The following is a 15,233-nucleotide window of genomic DNA, read 5'->3' as shown; positions in this document are numbered from 1 at the left end:
ACCATGTAGTAGAGATGTTGATAAGTATGTTCCCCACAGGCAAGGGTTGAAGTGAAAAGTGCACCATAGTTAAGAAGGTCAGAAAGGGTGTGCTAAAGACTGATATATAATGGGTACATGAGTATGCAATATCCATACCTGGTTTCTCGTGTGCAACATAAATTAGACCTTTCTATCGCATACTTGACTGACTTCAGTGCTAACCCCCTTGCCCTCACCACCCTCATATACAAGTAATGCATTTTCTCCACCAGATAATAGGTGCATGTTTTCGTGTCATGAATGCCTACAAGGGGGAATTCGTATCCTTCAATGAGTAATCTACTGGATCAGGCCCAGGTGCAGGCATGTCCTTGTGGTGTATTGATGGTTACAAAAGCAACAGCTTCGAAGGATGTACACAACAGGCGGAAACCTGCGAGCTTCTTCTTATCGGTACAACTGTAGAACGCAGAACTTGTTGCTCTCATCACTTAGACCTGAAAACACTGAGACGTGAAACCCTGCTGAGCAAAGCAAGAACTTGTTGCTCAGACCCGCTTGTTGCATAAGTTGCAAAACATGTTGCTATCATCTCTAAAATTATCGGCAGGTGAAACGACGTTTCTAATGCACATAATGAATCATGATTCGCTCTCTCACAGCATCACACTTTGGTTCACCTCTATTGTCACCATCAACCTCAGAAGAAGAAATGTTTAAAGGTTTTTTTCTGCCCTTTTCAGTGCAGCCTTCCTCAATAGGTGCTGAGCGGAGCCTGGAGGTTCTAAAATCTGTCAAATCCTTGTTTTGGGGGTAGTGCTTTCCAGATCTTGATGATACTCAATTGACTTGTTTTCACATGTTTTACTTCAGATGACGTCCGCAAAATCAGATGTGAGTTAACGCTCTTCATCCTGCAGCTCTTTTCAAACCTCTGCTGGTTATTTTTGCGTAGTGCTTTCCAAATTTATGTTGCAGTTTATGCTGCTCCATATCAAGGTCGACATGTACGGTCGCATACCATCAGTACACGTACAAAGATGTTCTCAAACTACACTGATCGTAACATCAGAAGATGTTCCCTGCAGTTCTAATCAAACTACAAAAATTATAACGTTATGTGTGTTGCCTATGATAAAAAAATAGAAGGCTTGTTATTTTAGCCTAAGTTCTAGTCTTTAAAGAATAAACATGAGGGAAAAGAGCTTACTAGGATAAAATCTACTCTTTCAAGATGAACATGAGGGAAAAGGGCTAAAACCGCTAGTTCCCAAACACATGAAACAGGCCAAAAATTCAACCCACCATGCTAAAAAATGGTCATTTTGGCTGGTCCGTAGAGGCCCTAACGTTGACATGAAAACTGTCGAACGAGTCCTGAAGAAATCATGCTACACAACAGAACGTACAAGTTGTCCCGTATGTTGAGCATGAACAACCTTGTTTCAGATTAATGTTATAATTTATTTTTCGGAAGTGCTTTCTAGATTCATGTGATGCCAGCATTCATCGCAAGACACTAATCAAGGTAAAGATACAAGTAAGAGGAAAAACTATCTTTTCTACCACTACAACCAGAATGATAAAACTAAAATAACAAGAACAATTGTTCGAATCACTCAAATCTTTACCTGTCAATAGAAAAGGTTTTATCAAACCTTCAGAGTCAGACTCTTTTGTAGCCTTTAACAAGCCTTCTAACAAGCCCTTGTGAGACACCATGTCACCCTCCGTCGTGGACAGCAATCGATGTTGGTGATAATTGTTACAAAAATTAGAGCAAGAAGGACCCTGGACCTTGCTAACTTGCCATAAGCAGTGAAACCCTAAGTTCATCATACCATAAGATCTACAAGCAGATAATAAAGATGTCCATCCAGGTAGATCTGAAAAACTTTGAGCAACAAAGAGCAAACGCCTGGCCTCGTCCACAAGTCCTGAACGACAGAGAAGGTCAATGATACTTGTGAAATGTTGAATAGTTGGTAAAATGCCATGTTCCGCTTTCATGGAATCAAAAAACCGAAGGCCTTCCATCACTGCACCTGCACGGTTGCAGGCTGACAATAAACTGCAATAAATCGGACCATTCGGTTTTATACCCTGTTGGTGCATGTCATCTAGACTTTGCTTCGCACACCCACTGTGTCCATGACTAACATGCCCACCAATCATAGCACCCCATGAAAATTCATCTTGAAGGGGCAATCTGTCCAACACATTCCCAGCTTCCAGAAGCACACCGCATTTAGAATACATATCAACAAGGGAGTTGCCAAGTGCTGTATCCAAGTCAATGCCTGAACGTATAACATGGTCGTGTAGTTCCTTGGCCTGTCCGAGCGCTCCAAGGGAGGAACAAGCTTTTATGGCACTCAGAAAAATAACTCTGTCCAATAGTGTGTTTTTTGCCCGTAGTTCCTTGTAAATTTTGAGAGCCATAAGACTCTGTCCGTGCTGTGCATATGCTCCAATCATAGAGCTACATGATATCAAACTTTCCTTTCGAGCCTGTTCAAATAATCTGCATGCATCATCTATGTGTCCGCTCTTTGCGTATGCATCAAGTAAGGCATTGGCAATAGCCTCATCAGAAGAGATAAGTTCATCAGTAAGCAGTTGAGCATGGAGCATCTTGATAAGCCTTACATCTCCAACGCTGCCATTTGCCTTAATGCTGCACAGATAGAGGACCTTGTCAGGCAAAAGTCCCTCATGTTGCATTGTTCTTAGAAGTTCAAGAGCTAAGAAGCAATAGCCATGCTGCACGCAACCATAAATTAGTGCACCCCAAGTGACGATGCTTCGAGCTGGTAAACTTTGATGCACCTTGTGCCCTTCCTCCAAGCATCCACACCTGATATAGACATCGACAAGCCCACTGCCAATGGCCACATCTGAATCTAGACAGCTCTTTAAAACCTGGTCATGTATGAGCATGCCCTCTTTAATAGCAGAAATGCTGCTACATGCTTTCAAAGAGTGCAAATAGATAGCTCTATTTGGACTAATGGAAGCATTCTGAATACCCATAAACAGACCGAGCGCAGATAAACCATAGCCATGCTGTGCATACCCTGCCAACATTGCACCCCATGACGCAATGGTTTTCTCTCGGATTCTATCAAACACATGGCGTGCATCACTCACACACTTACAAGATGTGTACATGCAAATAAGAGCATTGCCAATAACTGTATCAGATTCTAGTCCGAACTTGACAATTTGCATGTATACTTCTGTCCCTTCAAGAAAGTCCCCAATACTACTGCATGCTTTTAAAACGCAGGAAAATGTATAATGATTGGGTTGTTCTCCACATCTTTGCATGTCAGAAAAATATTGAAGAGCTTTCTTAGCACATCCACACTGGGCATAACCAGAAATCATCGCACTCCAAAGTACATTATCTCGTGCTTTTGATAGGATAAAGACTTTCTGAGCCTCGTCAAGGTTACCGCATTTCAGGTACAAGTCAACAAGAGCACTCTCAATAAATTGATCTGATTCAGAACCGCTCTTAACAATGTGAATGTGTATGCTTTTCCCTTGATGGACGTCTCTCAACGCAGTGGACGCTTTCAATCCACTCGTGGAGATGAACTTATTTGGGTGGGTACCCAAATACTGCATATGATTGTACAGAAACAAAGCCAGGGCATTCTCATCTTGCTGGAGATGGGCAGCGATGATAGCTTGCCAGGTGTAGACACTCGGCTCTGCGACTTTGGAAAAGACGAGGCAGGCTTCAAGCAAGCTTCCACGGGAGGCAAATACTCTAATGACGGGGTCCCCTAGATGGGCAAGGGCTTCGAAACCATGGCTGATGCTAAGGGAGTGGAGGCCCCTGTTCAATGGAAGGCTTTCCGAGGCAGAAATTTCTTGCGAAAGGCTGGCTATGGATTCTTCAGCGATGAATTTACCTTCTTGGTGTAAGAGATGTAAAGCTTGGAGCGACGCGCAAGCACTGTCCGGCTTATTAATCCTCGCTTGGAAGCTCCTGGCGAGCTTGGACATTCGAGGCAGGAAAACAGAGTGAGAACTTGAAAGTTAGAGAGCGAAAGAGAGTTGAACTCAACACCTCGTAAGGTAGAGGCTCATAAACCACATAATAGATTTTCTCGCTCTCTAACTTGAAAGTTAGAGAGCTAGAGAGAATTGAACTCAAGACGTCATGCGGTAGAGTGACCCATAAACCACATAGAATTCTAGCTTTCTTTTTCAAGAAACTACCAAATTACATTTAAATTACCTGGAATCATCCTTCAAGCAATACCCAATCATACCTTCAAATGTTTTTTTTGCCTCGACGCTCGGCAAAGCAAATTTCCCCCCAGATGGATTATCTTTATCCTATCCTAGATAATTTTTTAGGTTTTTATTTGTAACAATAAGAGAGGTTCTGAACATATGTATAACCATTTGAAAGTGCAAGTGAAGCACACTACCCTCCATCTCCACTAAGCAAATACTAGCTACTAATTCTTTCTTAAAGAACGTATGCACTTACCTAAAATGTTGATATTTGTATCTGCACCACCTACAACTACAATGACACTAACATCCCTTAGTTTTTTGGGTTTCTTCCCATCCTTTTACATTTCTCCTCACTCGTTAGCGCAAGTCTCCCTCTCTTCTTAGGCACGCAACTAATTTATAACAATGCAACTCTCTCTCTCTCTCTCTCTCTCTCTCTCTCTCTCTCTCTCTCTCTCCTCATTTATTCTCACATCTGCGCCACACATACGCGTAAGTAGTGTCAGGAAAAAAATGGGGTCTAGTGTATTTTAATCAGCTAAAATTGTAAAATCTTGGGTTTTAGTGTGGTTACCGGTCAAAGCTTCAAATTTCAACCTAAAAACGGGGAGAATTTCAAGTCTGCTCTTATTTCTAGCCCTGCACGCAAGCCCTTTGAAACAACTTTCACAACCTTGCTTTATTGGCACTACCTTTCGGCAGAGAGAGAGGGGTAATGCCGAGGGAGTTTCAGCCCATGTACAACGGAGCACCCTTCAAATTTTTAAAGGTATGTTCCATTTTTCTCTTCTTTAATCTATTGCTGGTCTCTCTCCTCCCTCCTTCTCTCTCTCTCTCTCTCTCTCTCTGTCTCTCTCTCTCTCTCTCTCTCTCAAGGTGCGCACATGATGTGTGTTCACCCTTTTTTTCATTCGTTTTGTGTATGGGCCCGCCACTTATTTGTCCTCACTTTAAACGATTATTGTTGGCAATGAGCAAAAACTTGTGGCTCTCCAAGAGTCGCCCGTCTTGAACGCATGCGAGGAAAACATCTCTCTCAGCCACTGAGAAGTAGAGTAGGAAGCACAAGAAACCAAGTATTCCCTCCTCCTCCTCCTCCCCTCCTCCCCCCCCCCCCCCCCCCCCCCCCCCCCCAAAAAACACACACACACACACACACACAAGCATGGGCACAACACACATGTACAAGGCTCTTGAGAATGAATTGTTTCTAGCACAGTTGAGAACTGTCACAATCAAATGCACAAAAAGAAAGGCCTTTCTTCTTCAAACTTTTGCTTCTTCATTCAATTACACGGAACTGTGTAAACTCTTTGGAAGATGGAATTGAACATTCCCTTTATGCTAAACATTAGCAAAATATTAATACGTTCACATACACATACACAATCACGTGCACACACACATAATCGAATATGCATTCAATCAAAAATTTGATTTACAAATTAATCAACATTTGTGGATGATTTTGTGACTACACTAGGATGTCGACACCACCAGTCGTTTTACTATGGGCCTGCGTAGAGGGAGGCAAGGGCGGAAGTCCACCTCCTCTCTACCTAGTTGGACAATCCACCAAACAAAATTGCAAACAGGGCTCCATGATGATCTTGAGGAGTATGTTCCTCTTTCACAAGAGAACATCTCGCTTGATATGTTCTCTTTCATGGGGATGATGGATGAAGCAATGGCCACTCCTTCGAAATTAAGCGTCAAGGCTAACCTCTCCCAAAATGAGGATGACCATCCATCTGACTCTATGCTTCAGGACAGTTTACATGACGGTATACAGGAGGACATGTCTCCCGAGGACACGCCTACATCAGTTGGAAATTCTTCTACACGAGTGGGAGAAACCCAAGGAACCACAATAGCTACAAAGGGCTCTAAGCGGCCAAGAGCAGCAGTTGTCCACTAGGATGACAAGAGTACACACACTTTTTTGCAAGTGTATGAAAAGACTTGGACACACTTCAAGAAAGGGATCTTCCGCTCCAAAGGCTGGGAGGACCTTACCTTTGCACTTAACAGGGATGCCAACAGCAACTACAGTCCAGAGCATGCCTGAAATTGCATTGACGTTTTGAAAAAAACGCACAAGAAAGAGCTTAGCAAGCAGAATTCCTCTGGTACATCTCCTAGTTCTTGGCCGCTCTTCACTATGTGTGATGCGCTATGGGGAAGGACTCTAAAAGCGACTGGGATTCCGGGTGCCTTTGATAGTGATAGTCGTAGGGCTACATCCACAACTACACCCATGGACACTCCGATTGATGGTGAGAACCAAGAAGGTGGAACCTCATCTCAAAATCCACAAGTGGATCCCTCATCTGCTGAAGTAGATATTCGCGGAGTGTATGGGAAGAAAGCAAAAATGAGCAAGTCTGCCCTTGGGACATTCACAAAGACAGTGGGTACTCAATTGCAAGGGCTCTCAGAAGCGTTTACAAGGGCAGAAGAGAATAAGTTGTCCGCATTTCGCGAGATTGAGATGATCTCAAGATGCAACAAAACTATCGAAATATGCAATATGAGATTGCGAAGCTCATAGCCAAGAGACAGGACTAGTAAGTTGATAATTTGTAGAAAATTTTGTTTATGTTTTTAGTTTGTTCATTCAGAAGTGTTTAACAAGCATATGTTGTGTTTTTTTCAGGTTTTCTTCATTTCTTCTTGTCAGGTCCATTAACGCAGTTGCTCCTCTCTTCAGGTAAGCCCCTTGACTCTTCCTGCGGTCTTATTGCCATTGAACTTTGTGAGTGTTAACGCATCACGATGTCTATATGCTTATCCAAAAAATGTAGGATGGAGGATTGGGAAATGATGATGATCATGTTCTCTACCTTGTGCGATGTGGCAGGGCCACATGGTTCTTTCACCTCGCACTCATCTCAAAAATTTTACGCACCATCTCTGTTTCAAGAGAGCAATCGTTCCATAATTTTGATGGCGGTTGCTTTTGTGTGTTGTGGAATGTTTGTTGCATTAGAGCCCATTGCATGGAGTTATGCACGCAGATATTTGTGGATCTTCCCCCGCCAAATGACCTTCTACGAGCATGTGCACAAAGTCCTTTGGCCAGAGGCTCGACTGGAGTGCCAACATCGCTTCTATTTTTCTTACATGATGTCATATGAGTCCTTCCATGCATTGTTAGGAGTGGTTGCGCCGCTTCTACCTTCAGAGTGCGTTGCAGGATATGTCAGACTACCCATAGAGCCTAAGAAAGCTCTTGCTTGAGTTTTTTGGCGGCTAGTTCAAGGCCACTCCTCGCGAACCATGGTAGAGTTGTACGGTGTAGGAGAGAGCACAGTAAGGGAATATGTCAAAATTATTTGTCGAATTTTGAGTAGTGAAGCCTTTCATCAAAGGTATGGTATCTCTATCCCTAGCGGAGATCGGCTCACCAAGATCATGCAGGACTTCGAAAGCATTACATGGCTTCCACAGATTGCAGGTGCTATTGATGGGTACAACGCAAGCCTGCCAAGGATCATTATCCTTCCCAATATATTAGTCAACATGGTTTTCCAAGCATCCTTTTGCAAGGTGTGGTGGGTTCGAATAAGTTGTTCTGGAGTGTAGTCTGCAAGGCAACGGGTGGAGTGCATGAGTCTACTCACTTCAAGGACATCAGGCTATACGGAAAATTGAAGCGTGGTGATGCGCTTGATAGTCCTCGCATATTGTTGCAAGGTGAAGTAATTGGGCCATATCTACTAGGAGATTATGCATACAAAGCAAAGACATTCCTAGTGATACCTTTTCGCATTAAGGTGGGACAATTGATCAGAGAAAAGTGAGAGTTTGACAGAATAATCTCAAAAGGTAGGGTGAAGGTTGAAAATTCTTTTGGTCTCTTGAAAAATCGTTGGCGGATCTTGCGGGATTTGAATGTCGACATTACTTTTGTCCCGACTATAGTAGTAGCATGCTGTCTTCTCCATAACTATGTCCAATTATGTGGAGAGGTTGAACCATAAGAGCAAGAAGATCCACATCCTAATGCTGAGGAGCCATTGTATGAGGATGTCCCTCTCGACCATCGCGATTTAGCTTCACGAGTAAGAGCTGCTATATTACGATATAGTAGCCTTCAAGCTGCTTGAAATCAGAGAGGATGATGGATCATGTAATTTTTGCACTATACACACATTAAGTATGTTCTTAGGAGGGTTCTTTTATGAAGTGTGCGTTTAATTACTATTTTTGTTTTTTACAGGTGTTTGTATGAGGGAGTGCGGTCATGGAGGATTCTGCTGTGTTTTTTGCTGGAGGACATTATGATGGGCAGCTACCATATTGAGATTATTGTATTTTGTATCTAGTGATTGATTCACATTATTTTATTATCGTCATAGATATTTATGGAAATTTGTATCAATTATTCAACATGCAGTTGACATATATTTATGGCGCGTCACACATACTTTCATGTTGTATTGTGACGCGATGTTTTTTTTCGACATAATTCTTTTACTATGGTAATTGAAAGTACTTATTTGCAGGGACAAATGTGTCCATATGTTATGGTGATTTTGTGGAATTCTTTTGACAATGTTGTATTTTGGGTTGATCGTACCATTTGATCGGTATGCATTTGCGTGAAACACAAACATACAAAAATCGTTCGTAGTTCGAACGAACGAGGAACATATGCACGAACCGTACTTTTCAATCTAAACGTTCACAACACTTTTTGAACGAACAGGTGGACATGTGCGCACTACATCTCTCTCTCTCTCTCTCTCTCTCTCTCTCCGATTGAAGTGAAAGGTAGTGCCAACATCTGTCAGACGCCTTGTTGTATTTTCAAAGCATAACTAGTCTTGCTTGGTGGGCCTTGCTATATAACATCTATAGAATAATCATGCAGCACATGCCAATTGCGATCGAATCCAGCTCATTGAACTTAGGGTCTAGAAGCCACTACTGAAGGACATTTATATTGTTACCCGCGTTCGTCTTCATTTCAACTTTTGCAAATGTCAGTTTGATTGTACAACTTATTCAAGGCAAGGTTGTTATAGTGTTGGACATCTCATTTGTGAGTACATATTAATTATCGTAGTAGAATTGTTGATGTAGTCCTGCACATGAGCTTCATCTATAATACATGCACCCAAGGTACAATTGATCTCATCTACGGCTGGTTTTGTTTCACGAATAATGGTCAAGAACTCAAGCAATCCAGGTCCGTTGCATGCCTTATAGAGCATGACTTCTTGTACAAAATTGTATGTAGCCAATGGACCGAGCTTGTGATATGGCATGTGTTACAAAGCTCCCGTGCATGACTACAAACTGGGGGTAGTTGGGCAAGACCACCAAGCAAGAGAACACATTTGTTGCTGAAGGGATCTACCAATGTATTGCTTGCTACGTTGACATTTTTTCTTACGATAAGGTCAAAAGTCATTTGGGTTAACATGAATATCTCGTCTATAATTATGATATTTGCCTCTTTTATGTCCAAATATCACTCATCGATCTCATGAATAGAGAGGGGATATTGTTGATTCATGGTTGGTATCTTGAACTGGTAATGGACTGTAGATGCAATGTTGCTAAGTTTGTTGGTGCCGTTCTGATGGCAAAGCGCCCAGCAATAATACAAAAGTGGGGGCAGCAGGAGTGTCTATTTCATTTGTTTGTCCATCTCATTTATCTCTATATATGTGAGCTATGCCGTCATGCAGGAAGGACATATTTCTAGATTGTGAGCAAAGATGTCATATAGCATGCTCCAATCTTTATACAATACAGTAATTTCAAACCATGACCTAGCATATGGACGATAAGCTAGTTTCAAGTTGGCTGCAGTTTGCTCCCTGGCTTATTGACGCTTGGACCGTAATCTTCTATGTCTTCAGAACTTCATACTAACACCTAGTGTTGGAGAAACGAGGACATATATAGTATGGCATCAATTATTTAGACACCTAGCTGTATGGTATCAATTATATAGAGTTAAAGTAAAGATGCACAAGGTGAATTCACTACTATGATACACCGAATGCATTCATTACTTGTGTATTCACTATTGTAATACATCAGATGCATTGGCTAGCAATCGTATGCAAAGAGTTGCGTGTGTAACTAACATGTGCAGATGTTGATCGACATCGAGTGTATAGTTTTGAAAACAAGATCCAAATAAAGCGAAGCAAAGGAAGTAATGCAAAAAAATCTAAACAAAGAAATTAAATAAAGGATGAATAAACTGCAACAATAAATGAGGTGCTTTACTGACCTATAATGTTGTATTGCTGCTTCTCGACTGTCCAATCTATAGGTCAATGTTTGAGTCAAGCTACAAAAAGGCAATGTGAATAGTTAAACATATCATCTTGCAATGAAACATCACATACTAAAAGTGCAAAGTATACAATGCACGTCATATAGAGGTGCCATACAAAAGAATGGAGGAGAGTTGTCACTATGGTCTCTCCAAAAAATTATAAGAAACAGAATTCGTGCCCTGCCCTGTAGCATTTATGTGTAGCACCAAGCAAACGTATGCGCATGGAAAATTGGATGCAGATAACAGACCTTGCAGTGTTGTCGAGCTGGAGTTGCGCTTGTGCAATTAGAACGTGCAGTGTTGTGAATATATGTCCTCCCTTCCTTACACAAAACACGCAGATGTAGCTTTATGTTCTATATCCTCTGATCAATATTACCTTCTCTCTCTCTCTCTCTCTCTCTCTCTCTCTCTCTCTCTCTCTCTCTCTCTCTCTCTCTCTCTCCCTCTCTCTCTCTCTTTGTTGTAAGCTGTTTCAATCAGCAACTATGTCTTCTTGCCTCCTTAGCAATTATGTCTCCTTGTCTCCTTGCTGACTAACCTTCATTATGTATCATGCTTCCTAACTGCACATGGTAATGGGCATCTTGAGGTCGGTGTCCTCATCTCTAGTCAAAGGATGCAACTTGAAGGCTGTTTAGGTGCGATCCCTCCAAAAGATGAAGAAGCCAGTGTCATAATAACTAATATCTAATTCTCCTAAATGATTTTCTCATGTTAAACTGATCATTTAATATGGGGAAGTGCTAGGGGAGAAAAAGCTAGAATATTGGTTAAGCTGGGAGACCGGCCACAGTAGGGATCCAAAGGAGGGAACATAGGGATCCAAAGGGGGTCCATCTACACAAGAACAATGTGCAACAATGGGCTTAAAAGACCCTAAGGTTTATCCCATTAAGACTTCCAAAATGCTAAGGTTCCAAAATTCAAAGGTTGTGTCCAAAGGTCATCACTAGGGAAATTGGATGCTTTGTGTGTGTACCAAAAAAGTCTTCATGCATCTTTACATAGGAGGGGGCAAGCCCTAGAAGTAGGAGATGAGAGATAAACACACACACACACACACACACACATTCACAAACTCCTTTACACAAGGAGAAAGAGGGACACATGTCAGCTCCCTAGCCTAGATGCCCACAAGGTATACTCAAATCGTATTGGATGGCCAGGGAGGTGGACCAATAAGAATTAGGCTAGAGTAAATCTAGTTTAATCAATTTAAAAAAACTTCATAAAATAACCAATAAGAATTAAGCTCTCTAGAAGACTATTGGACAGTCTCCCAAGGGGTCCAATGAGCATTCAACAGCCCAAGGGCTTGCCTGATTCCTATTGGCTAGGAGACAAAGGGGTCCAATGAGAGTTTAGTTGCATTAATTAATTACCTAAAACTCTCAAAAAAGGGAAAAGGGACACATGTCAGAAGGCTATCACTTATGCTGGCTAAATTTCATTGGCTAAGCCTGGCATGGACCAATGGGGTGTCAAAATGAGCAAATAGCAAGAGGGGTCGACTAAGAGAGAGAGGGGGCTGATTTTGCAAAGGCATTATGGCATACAAACTCACACTAGTCCATGTGTAGAGTAAGAAGACTCTCTCTCTCTCTCTCTCTCTCTCTCTCTCTCTCTCTCTCTCTCTCCCCTTCTAAAGCTTTAATGGAAAGCTTATCACCTACTCCAAGATTGTGAGAAGGGAGGCCTACACCAACAACTCTTGGCTTTGTGATGCAAATCCAACCAAGAGCCAAGCTTCAATGTATGCTCATCTCCTCTACCATGCTAATTACTAAGCTAAGCTATGCTAATATGAGTGATTATGTGAGGAGATGTACATCTTTCTCGTAAGACTGCTCCTTCTTCCTCTCAATCTACTCTCATACCCCGCTAGCTCTCACCATCTTCGAAGGTGTGTGAGGTCTTGGGTCTGGGACCGTGAGGGAATTGATGTTGTGTTTAATAAGTTTTTTTCTTAGTGCTTGAAGTTCCCATCTACATTGCACTAGCTAGTATTGAAGGAGCACAAAGAATTGTATTGTAAAATGTCTCTCTTGATGGGAGAAACCATAATACAACTCCTTTTGGAGGGGGGACCGGCTCCATATAAATCGGGTCCTCAACTGTTGTCAATATCTTAATTTCCCACTCTTTTGAAGTATTAGTCATGCTATCTAACTAGGTGTTATACTTTTGTTGCTCTCTCCAGTACCCAAGCACTCTTGTTATTCTCATTAGGAATCTATTCTAATGAAATGCTCACTATGTTCATGCTATTTTCCGCTACACACAAGTTATTAGTAAATTAAATGTTACATTGGTATCAGAGCACAAGGTTTCTCTTTTCTTGCTCAAGAAGGGAGGTCCTCAAGCTAGCTAATAGATGGTTGGTACTATTAGTTGCATTTGAGTAAGTAGAATAGGGATTTTTCAGCGTTGCAGTGCGCCTGCCTTTGTGAAGATAACAGGGCATCACCGTCGAGAGCTATGGTCTTAATAGTGGAGTCCTACGGGGCTTGCCTACGGCTTAACCAATATTGAGCCATTAGAAGCTTGAAAGGAGCCGGTGTTGTTTTGGGTTTGAACAACCCTCTCTTCTATTCTTTGCAATAAATGGTATTTGAGCCACGGGTACAGTAGCTTGAGTGCTTTTTCTAAAGGGGTAAAGAGGAGTAGCAACCAGGGCCTGAAGTTCCAAAGTACACCTAAAAGGTTTACACCTAAAATTTGTTAGAATGGCTGACAATAGTAAAGAGAGTGAAATTAATGTTGATAACGTTGATTTTGCTAATGAGCAGGCTTCTAATGATGCCCCTATGCTTGTTAACTATCTTGTTTCGGGGCTTCAACAAGCCATGGGAAATCCATCCCTTCAAAGTGAAGTGCAACAACAGCTTCGTGCTCATGGGATTCTCCAACCCCCCCCCCCCATGACCAGTTGGTACCTGGGAAGCCTCCTTGCGAGACTTTCAAAAGAGGCCTCTCTTTGATTCGGGAAGAAGAAGAGGATCCATACAAAGGGCTCAAAAATTTGCTTCTTGATGACGAGCCTCCACCGAAGGAATGAGAAACAAGTGAGTCTCCTTCCACCTTGGTGGAGATGGCTCCATGAAGACGGTGGGCTAAACGCTCTCCATCACCTCCAAAATAGAGAAGACCATCGCACACTTTTCCACACCATAATTCAAAGAGGGATGACAAAAAGCAAGAGGAGAATAAGGCGAGAAAGGGGACACCCTCTTCTCCATCTTCTTCATCCTCTTCTTCTTATGAAAGCGATGGTGCAGACAAAGAAGATCAAGGCAAGAAAAAGATGAGAAAGAGGTTACCCTCTTCTCCATCTTCTGAAGAAAGTGATGGTGCAACTTTTGAACCAGAAAGAATAAGAGGCCATAGGAAATCCTATTCCGCATGGAAGAAGTTGTCCAAACTCAAGATGTTCAAAGAGGGAGGAAAGAGCATCTCTTTCCTTACCTATGATGGCACCTTTGGTGCTACGGACAAAGTCTTGGCCTTTATCCAACAATTTGATGCGGTGTTTGGAGATGAGGACTTCACAGCGTCCTCTAAGCTACACCATGTAGCTATGCACTTTCAAAAGTCCGCCAGGCAATGGTGGTCTAGCCTACGGCCCAACGGTGAAGCTCCACGAACGTGGAAAGCTTTAAGAGCTTCCATTATGAAGCAGGTTTTGGCCACCGATGCCAAAGACAAAGTACTCACTGGATGGCAAAGCTTGAAGCTCTCTCCCTACGAATCCATTCACAAATATATAGACAAGTTTTGGGACCTACAACTCAAAGCCATTGTCTTTAAAAAGTGCGGGCAAAGCGCCCAGAAATAATAAAAAAGTGGGGGTAGCAGGAGTGTCTATTTCATTTGCCTATCGATCTCATTTATCTCTATATATGTGAGGTATGTCGTCATGCAAGAAGGACATATTTCTTGATTGTGAGCAAAGATGTCATATAGCATGCTCCAATCTTTATACAATACCGTAATTTCAAACCATGACCTAGCATATGGACGATAAGCTAGTATCAAGTTGGCTACAGTTTGCTCCCTAACTTATTGACGCTTGGATCGTAATCTTCTATGTCTTCACAACTTCATACTGACACCTAGTGTTGGAGAAACGAGGACATATATAGTATGGCATCAATTATTTAGACACCTAGTTGTATGGTATCAATTATATAGAGCTAAAGTAAAGATGCACAAGGTGAATTCACTACTATGATACACCACATGCATTCACTACTTGTGTATTCACTATTGTAATCCATCAGATGCATTGGCTAGCAATCGTATGCAAAGAGTTACGTGTGTAGCTAACATGTGCAGATGTTGATCGACATCGAGTGTATAGTTTTGAAAACAAGATCCAAATAAACGAAAGCAAAGGAAGTAATGCAAAAAATTCTAAACAAAGAAATTAAATAAAGGATGAATGAACTGCAACAATAAATGAGGTGCTTTACTGACCTATAATGCTGTATTGCTGCTTTTCAACTGTCCAATCTATAGGTCTATGTTTGAGTCAAGCTACAAAAAAGCAATGTGAATAGTTAAACATATCATCTTGCAATGAAACATCACAGACTGAACGTGCAAAGTATATAGTGCACGTTATACAGAGGTGCCATACAAAAGTATGGAGGAGAGTTGGCACTGTGGTCTCCAAAAAATTATAAGA

The 15,233-nt window shown here is 41.8% G+C and overlaps 1 protein-coding gene across 1 annotated transcript; it reads right to left on the bottom strand.

Annotated features, from left to right (window-relative positions):
* Positions 1-1,192: 1,192 nt before the first annotated feature.
* LOC147464611 (pentatricopeptide repeat-containing protein At5g27110-like) lies at positions 1,193-4,058 on the bottom strand. Its single transcript, XM_086515998.1, has one exon. It carries the CDS (start codon positions 3,997-3,999, stop codon positions 1,489-1,491), a length of 2,511 nt encoding a protein of 836 aa, XP_086372124.1. The 5' UTR covers positions 4,000-4,058; the 3' UTR covers positions 1,193-1,488.
* Between the last annotated feature and the right edge of the window lie 11,175 nt (positions 4,059-15,233).

The sequence above is a fragment of the Adiantum capillus-veneris genome, chromosome 1, assembly GCF_014529385.1.
Source record: "Adiantum capillus-veneris isolate H3 chromosome 1, ASM1452938v2, whole genome shotgun sequence".
NCBI lineage: Eukaryota > Viridiplantae > Streptophyta > Polypodiopsida > Polypodiales > Pteridaceae > Adiantum > Adiantum capillus-veneris.
This window is presented reverse-complemented; position numbering and strand designations above follow the sequence as displayed.